The sequence below is a fragment of the Balaenoptera ricei genome, chromosome 2 (assembly GCF_028023285.1).
Source record: "Balaenoptera ricei isolate mBalRic1 chromosome 2, mBalRic1.hap2, whole genome shotgun sequence".
NCBI classification, from domain to species: domain Eukaryota; kingdom Metazoa; phylum Chordata; class Mammalia; order Artiodactyla; family Balaenopteridae; genus Balaenoptera; species Balaenoptera ricei.
Window position 1 is genome coordinate 145,660,908 of NC_082640.1, and position 25,713 is coordinate 145,686,620.

The following is a 25,713-nucleotide window of genomic DNA, read 5'->3' on the forward strand; positions in this document are numbered from 1 at the left end:
TTTTAAGAAACCAAATTGATGTAAAACATGATGTAAACTATTCATTAAACTTAGTAGCCTTTTTATTCAACAGCCACTAAGCAAAATTTAACCTTCCAAAATAATCACAGAGGTAAGTGTAGATTTGATAATATCTTTATATTTTAATATCAATGAAATACTGAACTAGGAGTAAGAAGATCAGATGCTACCACTGATCAGAATTATGACTTTTGGTTCTGTTGGACTGGGGATGATCCCTCTGCGCCCAAGAACCAAAGGTCATAATTCTGATTAGTGGTAGCATCTGATCTTCTTACTCCTAGTGTAGTAGTATTTCTATTATACTACACTGCCCTCCTCCAAGTAAAACTAACAACATTGACAAGTCAGTGTATTACAGATGCTTTTCTTCCAATCAACAGAATAATCATTTAAATTTTTTGTGATTTTAGTTTTATATAAATAAAATACAAATTAGATAGACTATTTCAACCACGATAACAATGGATTATTCTACTAACCCAGCTCTACCCTAAATAAAAGAGAAGCTGGATTATTTCAATTCAGAATGAATTAGAGCAGAGAAGTAATATTTTTATACTTGTAGGATGCACTACTCCTGGATTGTTTGTTAGTCTCTAATACATTGTCTCTCAAACTTTGACTTAAGAATCTCTTGCATTTCTAATTTAAAACGCAGATCCCCGGCTTCACCATGAGACTCTGATCGGTTGCCTGAGGTGGGGCCTGGGAATCTGAATGTTAAACTAGCACCGCTGGTCATTCTGATGCAGAAGAAGAAGGACCACCCTTTGTGAAACATTGCTTAATGACTCCAGATGTTCATGCTGATGTCTGTTCTACTGTAGAATTTGAAGCACTACAGCATACAGCTTGTACTCTGGGGTCAGATTGCCTGGGTTCAAATCCTAACTCTGCTAGCTATTCACTAGCTGGTGACCTTGGGCAAGATACTTAACCTTTCTGTGCTTTTCTCATCTGTAATATAGTATGTATTCCAGAAGGTTGATATCCTAGTGGAAGACAGGTAGTAGTGCACTTAGAATAGGACTTGACACATATTAAGAGCTGTGAAAATATTAGCTATTATTAGCATGACTGTCTCCAGGACACCTCTCCTTTTTTGAATACTCATGTTGTAATCAGCTCTTCTTTAACAGATAGTCGTTGAATCTATATTGGTTCTGAGCTTTAAGGACGTTGGTGAGAAAATGCTAGAGATGGTACATGTTCCATATAGTGTTAGGGAGGTAAAGTGACTTTCAACAAATTTTTTTACTCTTCAGTGAATATATTTAAGATAATTTATATTTATTAAAGCTTGAGGACTTAAGGACATGGGGAGGGGGAAGGGTAAGCTGGCACAAAGTGAGAGAGTGACATTGACATATATACACTACCAAATGTAAAATAGCTAGCTAGTGGGAAGCAGCCGCATAGCACAGGGAGATCAGCTCGGTGCTTTGTGACCACCTAGAGGAGTGGGATAGGGAGGGTGGGAGGGAGACGCAAGAGGGAGGGGATATGGGGATATAAGTATATGTATAGCTGATTCACTTTGTGATACAGCAGAAACTAACACAACAATGTAAAGCAATTATACTCCAATAAAGATGTTAAAAAAAACAAAACAGAAAAACAAACAAAAAAAACCTTGAATTTTTTTACAAAATTCTTAAATTGATTTGCATGTTGGACAATTAAATATAGTGAAGCTTATTAACCAGGATGATTTCCAATCTATAATCCTATCTATTGGCAAGTGACTGTTTTGGTGAATTGCGTTCTGTCAGCAATTCTCTCATTTTTTAATCCAAGAGAGAAACTGATAACTCAAGAGCTCAGTAATCATTTATGAGCTGTTGCATCCTGATTAAAAGTAAGGATTAAAATTAGGGGCAGTATTGGGTACACATAAAGGTATTAAAATGATTAAATTTCTTAGGGCAAAAACCCTGTAACTCTAATGGCAAAAGGCGATATAATTTCATTGTCATTCCTAGAAACTTTCCTCATGTGTTCTTGACAAACATTTTTCACCTTTTTATTGTACTTACATATTTTATTTTACTAAATTAATACTTTAAAGTTTCTTATCCATAATAATTTTGCTTTTTACCACTATTATCACTGTTATTATTGATGTTATATAGAATAAGATTTTATTTATATAAAATGCCCTCAATTTTTGCCTTTGGGCTCAGCCTTTTCCCTATCCCCACTCCAAACAAAGGTCTAACATCATCTGGGTAGGCTTAATACTACTAGCTTTATTGCAGAATCATTAAAACATTTTTTTAAGTGGGAAAAATCTTCCAAGATCATCCTTTGCTACAAAAAACAAATAACATTGGTGAAGTAAAAGCCATATTTTTAACCATGTAATTCATATATAAACATGTAATTCAGGCCTAATGGCAGCTTTTGAAGACATGTTCTACCAAAGCAAACCTGTAGTGATTTAGAAGTTAAGTACAAATGAGAATCATAGACACTGTTTAGAGATGGGAGGGACAAATTAAAATTTAAGCTTATGACTATGAAGTCTTCTAGGCAAGTTTTATTGATTTTGAACAGTGTTTATGATGTCTTTAAGAAGAAGAAATTCTAAGGGGATTGTCTTTAAACAGTTCTCATTGCTGGTCTAGGGAGAATTCAAGTTATTGACTCTCTTATTTCCCTTTCATACATAGAGTCATCTCCTTTAAGGAATAGAAGAGATGAAGACCTGGACTTATATGATGTTGTTCAGAAGTAGTAGGGTACTAATTAGCTGGAACTAAGTTTTCTAAGATGGCTTTTTATCACCTTTCATCTTCTCTAGATTTTCTCTTCTCCTTAGAAACCTCAATTTGTGGAAGAACCTATATGTTGGGGAATAGTGAGTTCTCCTTGGAGTATGTAGCGATAGTTGTCTTATCCATTATACAACTTACTACTTCTTTTCTCTTTCTTCCCCTAACTATCCTGGCTGGTTTGGATAATGGCACAGGAAGCTGATATTGTGAGGTAGTTAGTGCATCAGTTAATGGAGCCACTTCAGTCGTGTATTCATTCTCCCACCTGTACTGGGACTTCCATTTACTCAGTCCTATTTCTCTTGACTGGCTATTCCCTGGGCCCTGTATTTTGCCTGACCTATATGGTTAACCCATGTAAATACTGTCTTATCACCATCCAAGACTTGCGTGTCTCTTTGATCTGTGCTAATCCCCGTTCTGGATTCCTCCTGCTTTCAGGGGTCTCTGATTTTTTTCCTTGGTCATGAAATCCTGCTGAATGATGATGTGATATGTGCAATTATAACCTGTTAGCAGACTGTGCTGTGCGGCTTGAACTGGACTTTGGCCAGTTCCCCAGTAATTCTTTTAATTTCATACTGATTTTAGCTTCCAAATAGCACGTATTCCAGCCCTTCTTCCCAAACCCTTAATCCCAATTTTATCCCCTCAATTCTCTTTTTTTAATATATATATAAATTTATTTATTTTATTTTTAGCTGCGTTGGGTCTTCGTTGCTGTGCGTGGGCTTTCTCTAGTTGCGGTGCGCGGGCTTCTCATTGTGGTGGCTTCTCTTTGTTTTGGAGCGTGGGCTCTAGGTGCGCGGGCTTCAGTAGTTGTGGCTCACGGGCTCTAGAGTGCAGGCGCAGCAGCTGTGATGCACGGGCTTAGTTGCTTCGCAGCACGTGGGATCTTCCCAGACCAGGGCTCGAACCCGTGTCCCCTGCATTGGCAGGCGGATTCCCAACCACTGTGCCACCAGGGAAGCCCCTCAATTCTCTTTTAATATATGCTTTTGTTTTTCTAAGTTCTACTCTTTCAAATGTGTTTCAAAAGTTCTCTTTCATTTATAGCTACTCTAGCTCCAACTTCTTATGGCTTCACATTAATCCTTTCACTTTTTTCCCTTTTTGGGTTGAAGAAAGAGCCGTGCTTTTTAAAACCTCCTTAAAGGTAACTCTTCCACCTGCAGCCTTGATCCCATCTCATTTCTACTCTTGACAAAAGGAGAGGGAGAAAGATATAATCCTGAGAGAAGAAAAGAGTAAGTGCAGAGAAAGGAAAGGAGGGGGAATAGGAGGAAGGGAAAAGGTGGGGTTACATGAGATAGTAGAGGGGAAAGGGAAAGGGGAGAAGGGGAAAGAGCAGGGGGGCAGGGGAATGAGGTTGGAATAAGCAGGATCGTTCATTCTTATCTACAGAATGAGGGCGGGGCTTGATGATTCTTCAGGTCACTTGTGGCCACACACATTTCATAATTCTATTTCTTCTCAACCCTCATCCTACTACACTTACCAGTATCTCCTAAGCTCCCCTCCGCCATGCCTTTCTCAGTGTCTTCACTTGGAACTGTACCCTCCCTTGCCCTCTTTCACCACCTTTCCATCCTAGAAACAAACATTCTTGGTCCACTTTGTGTCGCTGAAGGGCCCGTACTATTTGGTATATACTTCACTTTTAGCCCTTGCATCATACCTTGTAGGATTATTTTCCTATAGCCTCTCCTTCTCTAGAAAGTAAATTTCTTAGAGACAATGGCCTTGTTTCATTCATCTCTGCACCACCTGCTCTCTAGCACAGCACCCTAAATGGTAGGTTCCTGGTAAATGTTTATTGGATCAAATGTATTAGGTAGTCTTAGTCTCCCATCTAGTGCAAGGGCCTTGTTAACAGTTTTCTTCCTTTTTCTATTCATTCTTGAGTAGTTGCTATGTGCTGGGTACTGTTCCAAACCTTGGGGATACTGTGGTGAACATAACAGTTGAAATCCTTGCTTTCACAGAGCTTACATACTTGTGTACATCAAAGAAAAAAGTAAATTAATTTACAACAATTTCAGATGATGTTAAGTGTTGTGAAAAACATAAAAGGTTTACAGAAGAATGCCAGGTGTCAACGGGCAAATGTGGAGTGACTACTAATGTTGGAAAGTCAGCATTTTGCAACCATCCTAGTAAAGATTAGATGGGGCAAAGGTCATCAATGAATGCTAAATGTAGAGGGAAATTTTAATAAAGAGCAGGATATTTGCATGGTCTTAAAGTATCTCCTCATAGATTGGTTCATTTAGTAGAAAGGGAAAACATAGGACAGTACCCAGAATGGATGATCAAAATTAGTATCGCCATAGAGGAACAAATGAATACTGTGTGCCTCCGGATGGGATATCTGAGCACATAACCTGAATGTAGTCACGGGGAAATATCACACCAATCTAAAACATGGGGAAGAAGTTAACAACTGTGAATCTGGGTAAGTGAAATATAGGTGTTCTTTATACTATTCTTGTAATTTTTCTCCAAGTATGAAATTCTTTCCAAATAAAAAGCGAAACATTTTTTTTTAATTAATTTATTTATTTATATTTATTTTTGGCTGTGTTGGGTCTTCCTTTCTGTGCGAGGGCTTTCTCCAGTTGCGGCGAGCGGGGGCCACTCTTCATCGCGGTGCGCGGGCCTCTCACCGTCGCGGCCTCTCCCATTGCGGAGCACAGGCTCCAGACGTGCAGGCTCAGTAGTTGTGGCTCACGGGCTTAGTCGCTCTGCAGCATGTGGGATCTTCCCAGACCAGGGCTCGAACCCGTGTCCCCTGCACTGGCAGGCTGATTCCTAACCACTGCGCCACCAGGGAAGCCCAAAAGCGAAACATTTTTAAAAGGTATTGCTTTATTTATTTTAAAAATAATGTCTATGTCAATTTGTATTAATGTTTCTACTAGTATCAATTTAAAAGAACATAAAGCAGGGTGATGAATAGTGAAGGAAGCACAGTAGGTGGTTTGTTCCTTTAGATCATGTGGTTAGGGAAGTCCTCTCTGTAGGAGTGGCATTTCCATATAGAATGAAGGGAAGGAGAAATCTTGCAAACATTTGGGGAAGAGTGTTTCATCTAGAAAAAGTGGGAAGAATGAAGGTTTTAAGGTGCGAATGAACTTGTTGTGCCCAAAGAACAGCAAGAAGGCCAGTGTGGCTGGAGGGGAGTGTGCAAGGGAGCTGTGGTAGGAAATGAGATAGGAGATGTAGGCAGATCGTGTCGAGCCCTGCAGACTCTGGGAAGGAATTTGGATTTCATTCTGAGTGTGATGAAAAGCCTATGGAGGATTTGAGCTGGGGAATGACGAACTCTAATTTACATTTTTAAAAGGTTCCCTCTGGCTTCTAGGTGGAGAACAGACCATAGGGAGACAGTCGTGGAAGCAGGGAGATCAACTGGAAGACCGTTGCAGTATTACACATGAGAGGTGATGGTGGCTTGTGCCCTAGTGGAGGTGTCACAGTGGTCGGGTTCAGGCTATGTACTGATGGCGTATACCTGATAAAGCTGAGGAATAACGTTATTTCAAAAATTACTTATTAAAGCAGAATAGATGTGGAATGTAATTGAAAGCAGAGTCAAGGATTAATTACTCCTAGATTTCTGGTCTGAAACTTACTGGGCAAATGATAGTGCCATTTACTAAGATTAGGAAGACTGAGGAAGGATGTGTTCACGTGTTCAGCCTCAATTTTTAGGGTGGGAAGAGTCAATGAAAATAATCTGGTTAGTGCAGCAAATGCAAATTGGGAAACCTGAGTTGTGTCTCAAGTGCCACAGTAATTTTCACAATTCCACAGACACATGTCTTCTCTTTTAAGAAACTAATTTTTTTATTACGAAAGTACGAAACAAAACAGGTTTACTTAATTATAAAATATGTTCAAACATGTACATGAAAAATGCTCTTATTTTCAGAGTTTCTTTGATGGGCTCCTTATTCATCACCTAAGAATAGTGATTACAAATATAAGGCTTTCTTGGGAGGCAGGTGTGTGTGTGGGGGTTTTTTTCCCCTAAATATTTATTTATTTGGCTGTGCCGGGTTTTAGTTGCAGCATGCAGACTCTTAGTTGTGGCATGCAGGATCGAGTTCCCTGACCAGGGATCAAACCCAGGCCCCCTGCATTGGGAGTGCGGAGTCTTAACCGCCGGACCACCAGGGAAGTCCCTTGGGTGTGTTTTTAAATTAGTAGTAAATGCAGAGGCCCAAGTTGTGCTGGGATTTCCAATGGAAAAAGATGCAGTTACCTGTGAATCATTTTAAGCTAGAATGCTATTTACTATCTTTTAAAATAGCAGAACAAACAACTCTGTTGTGGAATATATACCTACAAAGTCTTTAAGTGAAATGTTATTGCCAAAAGTTATCTTAAAATCTAATTGTTAATCTCTGTTATATTGTCAACTTAAGATGGACAGGTACTGTTTAGTGTGATGAGACTCAGGTAGTAAGGTTATGGAGAACACTGGCACTTTTTTACTGTGAATATAATTGCAATAATACTGTCCCATCTAATAAAGTCAGGAAAAAATCACGTAGGTAGAAATGTAGTTCCGAAAGTCTGTGATTACTGCCTTCGTGTTATTCTGCCTACGTTAAAACAAATCAGACTTAGGAAGTCATGGAAATATTATGTTGGATATTTTCTAATTACTGTGTCAGCCTGATAAATCATTTTCTAAATTTGCCAATTTCTTGAAATAGCTTAACCTATGTTCATAACACTTTACAGGAAGCAGCATAAAATTTCTATGTCGCCATATATTTCTCTTGGTGTCACAAAAATATATATTGTATAAATGAAATGTTTTTCTTTGGCAAAAAGGCCTGTACACCAAACTACAGTTAATGAATACAAGAATTAGAAAGCAAAACTTCGTTTAGTCTGAGGAAAAACAATTCTTTAAACTGTAACCACATGGCCGTTTCTTGTTTGCATCAACTCTGGGTGACTGTTATTGTCTTCTGTGAATTCTCTGGGGCAGGGGCCTGACTTTGTTGAATGAGCCAATTGTTTTCCTTTGTGTTGCCCATCTAGTAAGTTCCCATCTGGTTTGTATCAGACTGTTTTCACAGCCAACAACTGCTGCCTTCTCTATATCCTGACACTTCAGGGCCCCATGCTATCAAAGCATGCTGCGATGGCCTTGCTGGCAGGGCCCATACAGCTGTGCCTCACAGCTTGGAACTATTACCCAGAGTAATGGTAACATAGAACTTGGACTGGCCCTTATTCCCATTGGTGTCGTGTGTACACTGAGCAGAAATTCCCCCTTGCCTGCCTGCCCCCTCACCCCGAAACTTACTAGTCAACAGAAAGTCTTTAAAGTTCTAATTTTAGGATATGGAATAGTGTTGTTCTTATTTTCTAGTGGCTTCCTGTATTTGAAAGCTCATTTTTCATTCTTTCATTCTTTTTCCAAAGTTACCAGGTCTGGCCTTGAGGGAAGTGAACTGGTCACTATGTCACATTTAATTTTTGTTTCCAAATTTAGTTAGGAATGACTAGATATGGCAAAATCCACTGTAAAGACTACACAAATAATACACTGTATTTTTAGCGATAGTCACAGGCCAGAACTTGAGAGAGGTTTTCATATGAGAATTTCCATCTCAGAAAATGGATTTTCTGTGTGTAAATTATAGAAGCTCTTAGATTCAAACTGTTAAGTAACTATATTAGGGACCTACATTGCCTTCAGCTTTGTTAGCTATCAAATATCATTTATAAGAATGTGATAATAGTGACCTTCTATAACAATCTGTGGCCTCACATAATTAAAGTTATATGAATTACTGTTGAGTAAGAGTTATAGTTGAGTTTAAATATAGTTATGATATCATTGCTTTATAGACATAAACTGAAACAGCAAGCATTTGTTTTGTATCCAAAATAAGGAATTAAGTGGCTTTTACAGGATGTGTTAATATTTTTTAAAATATTTATTTATTTGGTTGCACCGGGTCTTAGTTGCGGCAGGCAGGCTCCTTAGTTGTGGCTCACCAGCTCCTTAGCTGTGGCATGTGAACTCTTAGCTGTGGCATACATGTGGGATCTAGTTCCCTGACCAGGGATCAAACCCGGGCCCCCTGCGTTGGGAGCGCAGAGTCTTATCCCCTGCACCACCAGGGAAGTCCCAGAATGTATTAATATTTTAGAAATGCTTTTAGAAATGCTTTCAAGATTAGTTAAACTGAGATTGGTTTGTGCTTTCAATTAAATTGAGTGGGTGATTGTTGTAAACATCAAGCATCCTAAGTAGTAAGTCAAACTAGACTTGTGAGAGTCAAACTAAAGCAACAGCGACAAAAGCAAAAACTCACCTCCTGCTTCTGAATAATTTTAGCTTACAGGTTTTTCAAGATTTTAAGAAAAGAAATAGGAAGGAATTTGTCTTTAGTCAGCAGTGTGGCTTGCTGCTGATGTTAACTTGATGTGAAAGCCTACCTAGTACTGTTAGTTATTTGGCATTTTAATTCATTGGAAAAACAGTTTAAAACTATAAGGGAATCATCTTTTAATTGATGAAACTAACCTATTGGTTTTTTTTCAACCTCAAGTTTTTCTGGAAGTATAATATACATACAGAAAAGTACACATAAGTGTACAGCTGAAAGAATTTTCAAAAACTGAACACACTTGTAAAACCCATACGTAGCTCAAGAAGCAGAATATTGCCAGCACCCCCAAAGCCCCTCACGTTCCCTTTCAGACACAGCTTCCACCTCCGAAAGGATAACCACTATTCTCACTTCTAGCAGCATAGATTAGTTCTCTTGTTTTTGTACTTTAAATAAATGAAATCATACAGAATGTATGGCTTCTTTCACAAGGCAAACCTATTGTAATTTTTAAGATTCTTTTAGTTTTCAAACCATTATGGCATGTTTTTATAAAGAATTATCTGAGAGGAATTTGTTTTAGTAGCTGTGTCGTAGGCTGTTCAACCAACAGGAAGCACCTTGTAGATAAAGTTGTCTACTAAAACATCGTCTCTCGGTTCTCAACCAGATTTTAATGCTGGAATGTCTCTCTAGACATTCCTGGCCCTGAAAGGCAGGAACTCTCTTTGTCATTACACTACACAGCAATACATTCAAGCACTTAAATGGTTTTTTAATGAGCCTTAATAATTGAGTGTACATTATTCAAATAAATCATGGTCTGAATTCAGGTTAGGTGGGTCATCTATTTTCTGAATTACCAATCAGTTTCCTGGCATTTGAATATAAGCTTTTATGCTGCCAAGATACTATTTCTGAAAATCCTATTATTGACAAGAGTTGTATACCTATTAGATATGCAGCCAATGAGTAACTTATTTGTTTCAAAAGTGTTAACTTCTTCTATATATATTTAACTACTTTAATAATATTCCTAATATTCCCTTTTTTGTTCCTTCAGTGAACTCAAATTAGTATAAAAGCACCAGCTATTCTGAATGCTACTAATTTTAGATTTCTCCTTATTAGATTTGTTTCAAATTCTGGATGTCACTCATTTAAAAACTCTTGTTTTGGGGGTTAAAAAAATTCATGTTTTGGAGGCCTTCATCTTTATATCCTTGTTTTGCAGTTAACAGTCCTGTAGTACTATATGGTTTTCTTAAATACATAAAGAATTTGTTTAAAACAATAATATAATGATTTACAGATTTAAGTATTGCTATACTAATGATTCTTACTAAAGATAGTATTACAGAGCAGAAGATAGATTTTCAACCAAAAATAAAAATTTTTTAAATACAAGAGTAGAACATAAAGCCCAGGTTCCTATCCTTTTAAATACCACTTTTTGAAATACAACATGGTTACTTTCAAATTGGCACCATATAGCTACAAGATTTTGAATGACCATTTAAAATAAGTTAAAGTACTGAAATACAGTGAGTGTTTGGAAGAAGCATAGTGTACAAGTGGTACAATCCCAGTACCGTTGGTGTGCCCTCATTTAAAGCTTTTTCAGCAGTATCCCTGCTTTCCCAGCCTTGGAATCTATTTCCAAATCTAAGAACATTTGTTTTTATTTTGTGGTACTTTTAAACATTTAAATAAAGGTTAACACGTTTGCCTTTTGTGGTAAAGGTAGAAGGATAAATTATATTCATGGGTAATTTATGACTCAATTTTTAGTCAATATTATCCACTCACAACTTCCACAGAAATGTTAATAGAAATTTATAGATAAAATATTTAGAAATGTTCTCTTCTCATTCTTTCACTTAAATACCAATGAGTATTATGTTTCCTCAGTTTTGAACAGCGGGATGAGGAAGTGTAAGAACCAACAAACTTGATAAGCAGTTTTCAAAGCACATTGGCCATGGTGTAAGTTGTGTTTGCTACCTTAATCCTCACCTGCAGAGCACAATATTCACACTTCCAGTAAACCCTATCACCAGCAAGTGACAATTATGAGGCAGCTACAGGAAAAAACGAGAATAGTCAACTCTGATATTGACATGGTGGCCTTTTTTTTTTTTTTTTTTTTTTTTTTTTTTTAACCATTAGGAGAAGTCATTGTAGAAATAAAGATTCTCCCCCAGTTTTGGTACAGGAGAGTTTTGTTTATAGTTATAATAACCGCAATGACAATATGTAATAGCTGCCATCTATGTTTACTTCCTTTATGTGATGCACTCTGCTAAGATCCTTAATCAATCCAATTAGGTAGGTAATAGTCGTCTCATTTCATATTTGAGGAACCTGAGACTCAGAGAGGTTACATATTTTGCCCAAGGTTACACAGCTAATAAATGATAGAGCTAGGAGTCAAACCAAGTCCAATTCTGAAATCAAAGGCTATGCTCTTCAACATACTATATATTTCCTTCCTTGACAAATTTTTAAAAAGTAGAACAGATAATTTCTGATTATTCTTACAGGTCTCAATATCTGAAGATACATCTTGGTAGAAGAGTATGAAAATGTTGCGTGGTGGGGAAAGAACTGTTTACTATGGGTTTTTAGTTCCTACTGCTAATTTGTGACATTGATTTCTTTGTCAGTGAACCTTCCTGAATCACGATTTCCTTATTAGTAAGGATAAGATCATCTCTGAGATCCCTTATCGTTCTACTGCTGTAATATGTGATCTTAAACCAAAAGTCTCCCTGTCAAAATATATTTTGAAAAGATTGCCTTAATGAGATCAATTTTTTGTCAATTGGGAAAAGTTAGAAAATAATCATAGGTTAAATAATAATACAACTACCATCTATTGAGTGCCTCTGTAGGCACTGCTCTAAGTTATTTACATATATCGTTCCGGTTAATGATCGTAAGAAACCTATAAGCTAGAAGAGGAAATAGAAGCACAAAGTGGCGCTACTTCATGGAGTGTGGTATTTCTCCCGGTCTCACAGTGGTTGGCACTGTGATTTGCATTCAGGTAGCTTAGCTTCTAAGTCTGTGCTTTTAGCCTCGAGCTTACAGCTTTCTCTCTAATAAGAGTGTCTGGTTGTTATTTACTTGCCAAAAATGTTTTTATCTTGCATACCACAGTATAGAATGAACGGAAAAGAAGCAATTTTTTCTAGAAAATGATCAATAAAAGATCACAGGGTATTATATCCGTTCCATATAAAGTTTTCAGAAACATTGGTCAGCTGGATATTTCTTGAACAACTATATACAAAGAACTGAAGTAGGCATCTTAGGGAAAATGAAGAAAGATAATGGAGGGAACCATTTATTTTCTTGTCCTTTAAGGAAATCTGGCATTGCGTTTTTTTACTTCAGCCTATGAAGTGGCTTATTGGAGACATTCCTTTAAAAAAATAACAGATTTTGTATGTTATTTTAATTTAGACAATTTTACTGATAATGTAGCTTTTTGTTGGCTATAAAGAGATGACTAACATTTACTTGGTTTGGACTAATGAAATAGTTGTTATTTTTTTAGTTAAAATTCATTTTTTAATAAAGCAAAAATAAGCTGCTTTTGAAAGTTTCAAGAAAATGTTTTTATTAAGCAAAGGACCTGAATATTAGAGAAAACATTCTCCATTTTTTATTGAAAAAAATGGAGTGTATAAAATTCCCATTTAGTTGTTATGAATTTAGAAGAGTGTTCCATTGTAGCAGCAACTCTCTTTGGGGGATACATCCCCTTTGGAGTGTGAGCCTGTCAGAATAGAAGGGAGCCCTTGTTGGTTTGAGAAAGCCCCAGAAGTGATTCAGACTTTCCCTTCTCCTACCCCAACCCTCTGTTGAAAATCACTGGTTTAAAAAAGGTATCACAGCTCTTTTTTCCAAAGTATCCGGGTACACTATTTAGTACCTTCTTTATTAATTTTTTATTTTTATTTTTTTTTGGCTGCGTTGGGTCTTCCTTGCTGCACGCACACTTTCTCTAGTTATCGTGAGCGGGAGCTACTCTTTGTTGTGGTGTGCAGGCTTCTCATTGTGGTGGCTTCTCTTGTTGCAGAGCACAGGCTCTAGGTGCACGGGATTCAGTAGTTGCAGCACTCAGGCTCAGTAGTTGCGGCACACGGGCCCTAGAGCATGTGAACTTAAGTAGTTGCTGTGCGTGGGCTTAGTAGTTGTGGCTTGTGGGCTCTAGAGCACAGGCTCAGTAGTTGTGGTGCACGGGCTTAGTTGCTCCATGGCATGTGAGATCTTCCCGGACCCGGGATTGAACTCGTGTCCCCTGCATTGGCAGGTGGATTCTTAACCACTGTGCCATCAGGGAAGTCCTCCAGTTTAAGAGGATTGAGACAATGTCTTACTCTTTGAGGCCTTCACAACACCTAGTATAATAATGATGGACACATAAAAGGTATTTTTAAAAATTTTTTTAACTGAACCCTAGCTAGACCTAAGGTAGGTTTTCTTTTTCTTTTTCTTAGTTTCCACCCAGTTTTGTTTAGTCTGAAAGGGATGCTGTTGCTTATTTCTTACTATAATACAGTAGATTAGTTTGAATTCTGGGCTTCCAGGCAACCACCTCAGAAAACACTGCCATTTAATTTACTTGCTACAAACAAATGGTTCTTCAGTGGAGGGGGCCTCTGAGGTGGTACTGATACCTTTGTTTCCATGTTTGTACTGTAGGTGCTATATAGAATCTGAAAGGTGCCTAGCAGTAACTTCTCTCACCGCTAACACTCAGAAACTTAAAGGCAGAGGGGGAAGTGAATGTAGACCGTGTCTAATAGTAACATCATAGTAAGCACTTTTAATGCTTTTAAAGATTTAAAAAATATATTTAAAGCTTTTTTTTAGAAACAATATCAAAGTCAGATGCTCAGTTTGGGTCAATTCTGATTATCGGTGTATAAGTAATTTGTATTTGCCTACAAATTTACCCTTATAAAATTATATTTTCTTCTAAAACTATACTTTTTAAGCTTTAATTTTTCTTCATTGATCTGTATTGCCTTTAAGTTTTTTACTGAAGTATAGTTGATGTACAATATTATATGTTACAGGTGTACAATATAGTGATTTACAATTTTTAAAGGTAATACTGTATTTATAGTTATTATTAAATATTGGCTATATTCCTTGTGTTGTAGAATATACCCTTGTAGCTTATTTTATACATAATAGTTTGTACCTCAGCAAATGAATGGATAAAAAAGATGTGGTGTACACACACACACACACACACACACACACACACACAAACAGAGTGGAATACTACTCAGCCATAAAAAAGAATGAAATTTTGCCATTTGCAACCACATGGATGGACTTGGAGGGTATTATGCTAAGTGAAATAAGTCAGACAGAGAAAGACAAATACTGTATGATATGACTTATACATGGAATCTAAAAAATACAATAAACTTGTGAATATAATGAAAAAGAAACAGACTCACAGATACAGAGAACAAACTAGTGGTTACCGTTGGGGAGAGGGGAGGGGCAATATAGGTGTAGGGGATTAAGAGGTACAAACTATTATGCATTTAATTTTTTAGCATTTAAATCTGTGTTTCCTACAGCGTAACTACAATAGTTTAACATGAATGTTTGTCACCAGTGGGAATATATTGCTTGGCTTAGTGAACTATGTAATGCTTAAAATCATTTTAATTTAATTATCTTCTTTTAAATCCACCTGAAATTTTCGTGAAATAAAGGAAGCTTGAGAGATGACTGATTTTTGTCTTAGAGAAAATCAGAAAATACTGATTATACCATACTGTAAATTTTTTTCTGAATCATTCTGAATAACAGTGTTTATTAACAGTAACTGACTATATTTCAGAGCATAGGTTAACAGCATGCCATCAACTGGGGCATATGCCTTAGGCACCCAGGGTATCTTTTTGGCCTGAGAACTATATGTACCACAGGTTTCTCTCTTCAGTTATTTAACTTTTCTCGGCTTTATAATTCTCTAGCTATAAAAAGAGTTTTTCCCCAGCCTGTTTCATTTTAATATTAAAATTTGGCTTTGGTTTAACAGGGTAGTGTTCTTCTGTGCTCCCTGACAACTTTACTGGTTTTTTCACATGGATTGTCTTGGGTAATATGCCACAGGCTGGCCTAGGGAGAAGGGAAATTCTAAACTTCTTTTTATAATGATTAAATCCTTAAGGAAGAGAATCTGTGAAAACTTTTAGCCTTGGAAGAAATGGCCCATGAGTTTCTCTTATTAAATACAAATAATTGTGCAAATTCTTTCATGATCCTTGGTTTCCCCCTTTCCCTAATCTTCGATGCATAAAGATAATAATCTATTAGGTAAAGTATTATTCTATTGGCGGTCATTAAAATTCAGCTGTTTATCTTCCTTCTTTATATTAAGGCCATAAGGTCAGGCTTCTGTTTGCCTGGTTTTATGAAAGTAACTGTGGGAGTGCATTTGGTTTGTGGGGGTATTTTTTGTTTGTTTGTTTGTTTTATAGCAGGAATGAATCATGATTATTTCTATGCTTAACTGATTTTCTTATGAAAAAAAATTTTTTTAATGTAGCTTCACCAGGTGATATGGATCAGACACAAATTGAGCCCAATCTGTACCTCACATCCGTATTTACAGGTAAGATTTTTTTACTTTAAAAGTTTCAGATTTTTTTCGTTTCCTTCTTTCTTTCTCTCATAATAATCAACACAGTAGAGAAAATAATTCCAATTTTTTATTCTTTTAAAATATCTATAAACTCACCCCAGGTATAGAACTCCCTTCATGCACTAAACTCAACTCTCCAAAAGTTAGGAGACAAAAAAAAAAAAATCTATCATTTCCTTTTGGAAAGTTTATAAAATGTTGAATTAAAAGGCTGCAGGTGTGGTATTCAGAGCACTGAGGCTAGTACTCGAGATAATTCCATCTGGGGGAGGTTATTTGTTGGGACAGGACACTGTTTAAACTTTGAAGTCAGTTTTAAACAAAGTGAAGCAGCTGGAACCTGGCATAAGAAGAAACAAATCTTTCACATTAACTATTGCTTTTTGGAGAAAAAAAGATTTGGACTTGTTTTTACAGGTGCCAATACATTTATTCTTCCTATAGGAACTGCTGTATTTTTATCTTAAATTATAAATTTTAAAATAAGCATTTGTGAACTCACTTAAAAAACAGAAGGAATAGTAACCTTAAAAAATGTAATAGGGTTTATATTTCTAAAACACATTTTGGGATAAGACTATAGTAACATTTTAAAGCACTCTTTTAAACATGAAAGTAAGGAAAGAAATGTTTAATACTGACTAATTCTGTAAAGCAGAGGCAAATCTCATTTTACATACTATATACTTAACATCAAATGACCAGGCATCTTCTTCATCAAGGCTTGTAGTATTTGTTCTCAAGCACTGAAGCTATGATGTTGCAAAATCTGTAGGGCTGGGTTAAGTATGCGAGGAGAATTGAATACAGCAGGATAGTTTAGCAGCTGCTTAAACAAGGAATTTAAGCAAGTGTAGATGAACCCAGGGTGGACAGGAAAAAAATGCTTCAAGAACTCAGTAAAACACAGCTGAAATACTGTAACATTTTCATAGACAGCTGGGAAGCAACTGTGTTGCTGGAACTCAGGGTTGATTTTAAAGACTGGATCTGGTCAGCGTGAGTCTAAGCAAGCTGGTAGCCATGAGGAACCACAGACTCTCTAGGTAGAAACAAATCAGCTTGGTTCAGCAATCATTTTAAGGCCCAATGTGTACCTAGCATTATGCTACAACTTTGTAGAATGCAGAGGTAAACAAGACAAAGTCGTTGTCCTCGGGGGGCACATTTAACAGGAGCAACAGACCCACAAGCAAATAACAGTAATACAAGACGATAAGGTCCCAGATACTTAGTTTGTACCTACTGTACTAGTCACTCGGAAGACAATGAGTGCAAGTCGCAATCCATGCTCTTAAGGAATATATTGTCCAGTGGAAGTGACAGACACATAAATGATTACAGTGCAGTCTCCTAAGTGCTGCAGTAGCGTTGCTTTCAGAGAATAAGGCATCCGCAGTTAACAGGAGAGGAACCCCTGTATTTCACCACTACGGCTGGGAAAACAACTCAGAGAGTGTAATTCATCTGTACATGTTCTTGAGTATTCAGGGTCCGCAGACCCCTTAGAGACATTGATAGCTATGACTACCTGCCTCCCTTCCAAACTGTACTTACATGAAAATAATTTGCATATGGTTTCAGGGTATTCACAGATAGGTCCCGGGTCACCCATCCATGGACTCGGGATTCAGATCCTTCGGGTACTTGATGAAAGATTATTACCTTTGTTTCCTTTTTAATTTTACTTTTAAATGTGCAGTGTGTAAGAAACTCATCTTGATCTGCATGTAGAAATACCCAAATCCAGGCAATTTAAAGTCACTATACTATCTATTCATCAACTCCTAGAAGAATCCCATAAGTTTCTGTGGCTTATGCCATGTGCAGTTACTGAATCTGAGTGAGGAGTGTGCGGTGCTGCATTCTTCTGTGAAGTTACTGAGGAATTTTTTACTTCTTTTCTCTGCTTGCCTCCTGTTGTTTTAGGAGAGACTGCTTTGTTTGGATTCCTCTCAGTTTGCAAATAACAGAGACATAATAATGGGTTACCAACTGTTTGAAGATTAGAGTCAGAATCTAAAACCTGCTGATGAAATGGATTATCTAAACCTAAAAAGCTTTTAGAAAGTTATGTATATGTATTTTTAAAAATACACATGTGATAGGCAAATTCTTAAATGGACATAAAAAATCCTGTATTATTACTTTATTGCTTAGAATAAATTAGTTTTAGATTTTCTGTTCCTTAGTCTTACAATCAAAGAACAAAAAACAAAATTTCTTTATGAATTTTAAATATTTTTAAAGCAAAAAAATTGAATTTCAAATGTCTAAAGAGTTTTATAAATACGACTTAGGATGCTTCAAATACATGGTCTCGCTCAGTGACATCTCCCGCTTAAATGCATGCCAGGTTAAATGACGTACTGCCTACCCATGGAATCAAGGAATAGTCTCCCTTCTTTAAAAACAAATCTGAAAACAGCTGTTGAAACAATTACATCATAGAGTAATGACATGACTGTGGAAAGTTAAAAAGTCAAACTTTGAAAGCATCAAACTACATTTAATATAGGTAGAAAATTTATGTTTGCTTTAATGATGATTTATTAAGATATTATATCTTTTCTTTAAAAAAAAATTAAACTCTGTGAGGACCATAACTGGATATGAATGTGACTCTTTTTGCCTGTTAACAGTGATGCTCTTGAAAAAAAGTTTCCAGTCTAAAAAATTCTCTTTTAAAGCTCTAAAACTGTGACTGTTTAGCTTGTGTAAATGAGCGCTTCAAAAAACCTTTCCAAAATGTACATTAACAAATACCTTTAGATAAGGTGATGCATTTTATTGATATAACTCATTGATTAAAACTCAGTTACTAGAGTTAAAAATAGCATAATTATTTGGAGGCCTTCTAAAGCTGTGGGGTTTTTTTCTTAGTGTATTTCAGTGACACATTCTTATCCCTCTCTCCTAAGTCAACTGCCTTTTGCAGCCCACTCTGAGGGTCATTGCCTCTTAGGATAATTTCTTTCCAGTTCCATAAAAGTAAGTGCTAATCTGTTTTAAGTGCTTTTTATTTGCCAGCACTATTCAAAACACTTTGTATGCATTATCCCATTTAATCCGCATACAACCCTCTGAGGTAGGTACTCTTACCTTTATTTTGTAGATGAGGAAATGAGGGTTTAGAGAAGTTATGTAACTTTCTGAAAGTCCCTTATCACTCATTCTCCCTCGTACCCCTTACCTATTTTTCATTATAGCACTCATCACCACCTGACATAATATATGTTTGTGTCCTTACTTGTTTGTCATTTGCCCTTCACATCCCACTGGGATATGATGTCAGTGAGATTAGAGCCTTTGTTTTCTCCACTGCCGAAATCTCCAGAGTCTAGAACAGTGCCTGGCACATAGGTGCTTAGTTGATATTTATTGAGTTAACAAATGGATGAGCCTAGCACTGCCCTCTTACGGAATCCAGGCTCTTATTCCTCCCCCTTCCTCTTTTACTCCTTCCCACATGAAAACCTCACACTGACAGTCTTGATGGGACCATTCCCAGGTGACTGAACAACAGGCCTCATTTGGAGCCCAGACTTGACTGATCATAAAGGGACTTGTGCTTGAAACTTCATCACTGCTCCTCTCCTTAGCTGCCCGCTACCATTACATACCACTAGTAAAATGGAATTTCCCTCAACAACCTTTAAAAGTACTAATTTTTTATGTGGATAATTAAGGTATTTGGTATCAGGCAAAAAGCAGTGAGCTGTAGTCTCAGCTCTACCAATTACGAATTAGTTGAATTACACTAGACTCTTTTGAAAACCTTGTGTGACTCTTCATTCTTGGGTCTCTTCCTACTTATCTAACACTTCCCTTTTGTGTTCCTCTATTTTGTCTTTATTCACCTTTCTTTGTCCTTCTCTTATTTCTGTCATCATTTATTTTGTTCTCTTTTTCTTCATTGCCTTCCACATCTTTTAAGTCCTAGCTTAACTGCTACTTCCACCTAATTTAAACCAAGTATTCCTCTACATGTTTATCTCCACTACTAGGTGTTTTTTTTTTTTTCCAGTTTTACTAGGATGCTGTTTTTATTTTTAATTTTTTTAAACATCTTTACTGGAGTATAGTTGCTTTACAATGGTGTGTTAGTTTCTGCTTTATAACAAAGTGAATCAGTTATACATATACATATGTCCCCATGTCTCTTCCCTCTTGCATCTCCCTCCCTCCCCCACCACTATAGGTGGTCACAAAGCATCGAGCTGATCTCCCTGTGCTATGCGGCTGCTTCCCACTAGCTACCTATTTTACGTTTGTCCACTACTAAGTTTTAAGCTTCTTGAAGTTGAGGACTATTTCATTTTCACCTGTGTATCATCTTCTCAACACCATCTTAGCTCCACACATACAGTAGGCTTGTATAGATGTTTAGTTAGTGAGCATATGCTTTTGGGAAAGCCCACTCTGACATCTCTGTGCCTCAATTACCTTAACCTTGTCTGCCTCCCAGAATTACTGTTAGGATGAGATAAGATGATAGGCAAAAGATCTTTGCAAAATTTTAATTGCTGTATAAATATAAGGCAGTAACTACAAGAAATAGCATAACTTTACAATAATTGAATTTAATATGTTTCTTGAGACTTGGAAACTTCTTCAGGGGCCAAAAAAAAATAGTTATAGCTCTTGTTACATCACTGAACAATTTAATCAGTAAGTTAATGTGCAGAGTAGAAAATAAAGGCACATGTAAAGCAGTTTTGTGAAACTGGATAACAGAGAAAAGAAGAATATCTGGCATCAGTGTAGTTTTTGACAGATATGTAAGTAATGCAAAGCAGGGAATTTTTCTTAATCGGGGGATGATAACATTTAATTTTACAGGTTGAAAATTAATTTTGCTCTCAAACCTTAGTTATATCCTGTGTTGGTTTTTACTTTATTGACGAGCTAAGCTCTGATCTTGGATACTTCTCTTGGTTATTTTGTATATTCTGCATCACGGCTTTGTAAAATGTCAGAATATTTAAACAATGCTTATGTCCTATGAAGATTTTTTAAAAGAAGTTCTTATTGTTTCTTTTTTTAAAATTTATTTCTTTTTTAAATTTATTTTTATTTTCGGCTGCGTTGGGTCTTTGTTGCTGCGCTCAGGCTTTCTCTAGTTGCAGCAAGCGGGGGCTACTCTTTGTTGCGGTGTGCGGGCTTCTCAGTGCGGTGGCTTCTCTTGTTGTGGAGAATGGGCTCTAGGGTGCGCGGGCTTCAGTACTTGTGGCGTGTGGGCTCAGTAGTTGTGGCTCGCGGGCTCTAGAGCACAGGCTCAGTAGTTGTGGCGCACGGGCTTAGTTGCTCCAAGGCACGTGGGATCTTCCCGGACCAGGGCTTGAACCCATGTCCCCTGAGTTGGCAGGCAGATTCTTAACCACTGCCCCACCAGGGAAGTCCCTTGAATGTTTATTTAATATATATTTTTTCAGCATTTAAAATGTGTTTGGCATCGTTCCAGACACAGGGACTACAAGTACTGAATAAACCATAAGTTTCTTAATTTTAGTTTTTATCATATCCTGACAGAGCTAAATTTCAACAAGTCTTTTCCTATTTAAAATATTTGTTCTATTTAAATTGATATAATAATTGCTTTCTTCTTAAAGGATTGTGCTGTGGCATTACAGTTTGTAGTACTGCTATAATTATACAAAATCTTATTTCCCTTTCCTCTTTTATTAAAAAAAATTGATACAAGTAACAAAAAGGAATGGTATATTAAAATAGTCTTTGTTAGACTTCCTAATATGAAAGGAATTTGTCTTTTACAAGTATTTTGATCATCTTGAACAGCTGTTATTGAGTCATCATTGAATCTCCAAAACTGACTACTTTTACTGTGGTCCCTATAAAAACTTGATGGAAAATTTCACTTTATTCCTGTGGAAACTATTTTAAAAGTATAAAGGAGTTTTAGAAAAATTACTATGACTCTTGACTCAGATGTCTTTAAGATTATTTAGGATAATTTACTTTTAAGATGCTTGTTATCATGTATATATAGTAAGTACATGAAATTTGAAATGAGGATTTTTGTGGTCTTAAATAGTACCAAGTTGGCATTCTTTACATTCTTAGGCAATGTGCTTTTTAAACTTAGAGGAGTGAATTAGGGTATACGCAGATAGATATACATATGTAGTCAACTCTGGGTTTTTTTAAACATATTAATGAATTCTTCATTTCAAACTGCCTCCCCTACTTGGTCTTACCTAGCATTTATCATTTGTACCACAGGTTTGGGCACTTGTATACCGTCTTAGTCTATTCAGGCTACTATAACAAAATGCTATAGACTGAGTGGCTTTTAAACAACAGAAATTTATTTCTCACAGTTCTGGAGGCTGGACATCCAGGATCAAGGCACCTCTTCCTGATTCCTGTGTCCTCACATGGTTGAAGGGCTAGCATGGTCGAAGGGGCTAGCAAACTCTCTGGGGCCTCTTTCATAAAGGCACTACTCTCATTCATGAGGGCTCCATCCTCATGACCTAAGCACCTCCCAAAGACCACGCTTCTTAATACCACCACACTAGGCATTAAGATTTCAACATATGAATTTTGGGGAGACATAAACATTCAGATCATAACATATACTTCTAAAATGTTGTCTCTTAATTGTTCAGGGGTGGGAGTGAAAAGGAGGGTGTATTTTATCTCTGTGACAAGTTCTGAGCACCTTGAGAGAAGAAATTATTGCAAATGCAGTCCTTTTTTGATCCCCAGTATTATTTAGGAAAGTTTAAGGCACATAAATACTCAGGTACACTTGTTTAGCTGAAGGAGTTTCTCCTTTTTACAGGTGGTGAAGCAGTTCCACTCTTCACTTCGCAGACATCATCTGCCAAGATGTCCGTGACGCTACCCTCAGTGAACCTGGAGGACTGCTCTCAGTCTCTGAGCGTCAGCAGTGTCCAGGGGGACACAGAATCCTCAGGAGCAGATACCTTCTGAATGTGAAGTGAGAGCCAGTACAGTATGTGTGCTACTGGTTTTGAGGTCATTTTTCTCTGGCATAAAACTATCTCTCAGACTATTTTGGTCCTTCAACATATTCAGGAAAACAATTTTTTTATTTTTTATTAAAATGAAAAGTGTAATTTGGGTAGTTAGGTAACATTTTTAAATAAAATAACTTAAATGGATATCATCATGAGTCTGTGTTATTTCTTAGAATCCTGAGGCAGCATAGAATAGTGGAAAGGGCATAACTTTTGACATCTAAAAATTTATTCTACAGATATAATTATCTGTACTTAGTTATGAAATTAAGTTGCTCAAGGTTATTCATTCCAACTTTTTTATAAGAGCAAATAATTGGAAGCAATCGAATGTCTCTCAGTAAGGAACTGATTAAAAAATTGATAGTACAACTGAATACTAGGTGGCACAAAAAAGAATTTTAAAATGTTTATGTATTGATATGGAATTATCTCTGAGATCTAGTGGGGTTTTTTTCACTGATTTTATAAAATTGAAGTATAATTGATTTACAATATTATGTCAGTTTCAGGTCTACAGGATAGTGATTCAGTATTTTTGCAGATTATATTCCATTATAGGTTATTATAAGATACTGGGTATAATTCCCTGTGCTATACAGTAAATCCTTGTTGCTTATTTATTTTATATATAGTAGTTTGTATCCGTTAATCCCAAACGCCTAATTTGTCCCTCCTCCCTTCCCTCTCCCCTCTGGTTACCACAAGTTTGTTTTCTATGTCTGTAAGTCTGTTTCTCTTTTATATATACATTCATTTGTATTAGTTTTTAGATTCCACATATAAGTGGTGTCAGTATTTGTCTTATTTGTCTTGTCTCACTTATTTCATTAAGCATAATAATCTCTAGGTCTGTCCACGTTACTGCAAATGACAATGTTTCATTCTTTTTTATGGCGGAGTAATATTCCATTATGTATATATATATATATATATATATATATATATACCACATATCTGAGATATATTGTTAAAGTGAAAAAGGCCATGTGCAATATAGTGTATGAATTATGCTACCATCATTTAAAATGAGGTGGGTGGGAATCCAAATATATGGCACGTACATACATATATGCTTACATACACATATTTGCTTATGTATCCATTAAATATATTTGGAAGGATAGACAAAAAACAGCTAACTTGGTCTCCAAGGAGGGAGATTGAGTGGCTAGGTGATAGAGAGGTTGAGTGATAGGAGTTAGGTATGACTGTATTTACTGTGGATTTTTATATACCTTACATGTACACCTTATAAATCTTTATAGTGTATAAACCTCTGAAATGTGACTGGATTAACTTTAAAAGTATAAATACATAAAATTAAAAGAAAATAAAACATGGCTTTGTAATCAGACACATGTATGTTCTAATTCCAGTTTCTTCACCTTGGTCTGTGATGGGGCAAATAAACCCCTCCTTCACAGCTGCCTGGGTAAATGGGTTTAATACCTGGTTTGCAGGATACTGGGGATTATCAATTATGTTGGGAGTAGCACCCACCATGGTGCCTGGCACCACATAAGTGCTCAATTAATGGTGTATGTCATTATCTTGAGGGGTTTAATAAGCATCCTACACTGGACAGTAAGCATATAAGAAAGAGGGCAGCCTAGCATTAGCAAAGACATTTATCTCTCTGAAAAATTTTTTCTGTGACAACTAAAATTCAAACAGTAACTATAGTCATCCTTGACTTTTCTCAGCATTTTCTGGTGAGTCTCAGCCCTGGCTGCACAGTAGAACCTCTGGGAGCTTTAAAAATGCCTGGTTTCCATATCCAGGGATTCTGATTTAATTGATCTGAGTGGGACCCAGGCATTGGTATGAAAAAAGAAAAAAGACCTTCCCAGATGATTTTAATGTGCACTCAAGGTTGAGAATTACTGAAGAGCAATGTAGAATTCCTTAAACTTCTAGTAGGACCCATTGTCGGGGGAACTTAGAGAGAGTCTGAGTGTTTTTTCTCACTAAAGATAGAAGATTCAAGAACCTGTGGAAACTCAGAAATGTGTCCACACATGTTTCTTCTTATGTCACAGCTCCTCAAGCTTCATTCAGATACTGGTTACTGAAATGCTCTAGGTTTCACTTTAGAACCTATTTTTCTTTGCTATGGCCTCTTAGACATGTCTGCTTGTAATAGTTCCCATTAAACAGGAAGAAGAAAAATGCTGTGCTCTGGATCATAATTTGTTTCTGATGTTCACTTACAAGTCTCTGATATACGAAAGCTGCTGATATGTTTCTAAGTGCTGCTTCGTTTTAAACATTACCCACCCCCCACCCCAGTTTCTGGTTTTCAGGACTTTTTCTGTTTGGGAAAGATGTTTCTTAATTTTAGCAAAAGCATTTTAAATGATTTTAATTATTGTGATTAAAATATTTTTATTCCATCTGCTTCTTTTTTCTTTAATTGAAGTATAGTTGATTTACAAAGTTGTGTTAGTTTCAAGTATAGAGCAAAGTGATTCAGTTATACTATATATATAGTTTATATATATACTTTATATTCTTTTTCAGATTATTTTCCATTATAGATTATTATAAGATATTGAATATAGTTCTGTGTGCTATACAGTAGGTTGTTGTTGCTTATCTATTTTATATATAGTAGTGTGTATCTGTTAATCCCAAACTCCTAATTTATCCCTTCCCCACTCACTTTCCCTGTTAGTAACCATACGTTTGTTTTCTATGTCTTTGAGTCTATTTCTGTTTTGTAAATAAGTTCATTTTGTATCATTTTTTTTAGATTCCACATATAAATGGTATCATTTTGTCTTTCTTTGTCTGACTTAATTCACTTAGTATGATAATCTCTAGGTCCATCCATGTTGCTGCAAATGGCAATATTTCAT

General features: G+C 36.5%; 1 protein-coding gene across 4 annotated transcripts in view; it reads left to right on the forward strand.

The window, feature by feature from the left end:
- KIAA0586 (KIAA0586 ortholog) overlaps positions 1-22,961 on the forward strand; it is a 105,297-nt gene extending 82,336 nt beyond the window's left edge. For all 4 annotated transcript variants that reach the window (XM_059914319.1, XM_059914317.1, XM_059914320.1 and 1 more), the window contains 2 exons: positions 15,750-15,815; positions 22,654-22,961. In XM_059914319.1, coding sequence (XP_059770302.1) covers positions 15,750-15,815; positions 22,654-22,805 — 218 coding nt within the window. In that variant the 3' untranslated portion in view covers positions 22,806-22,961. The remainder of the gene's footprint in view (positions 1-15,749; positions 15,816-22,653) is intronic.
- The last annotated feature ends 2,752 nt before the right edge of the window (positions 22,962-25,713 follow it).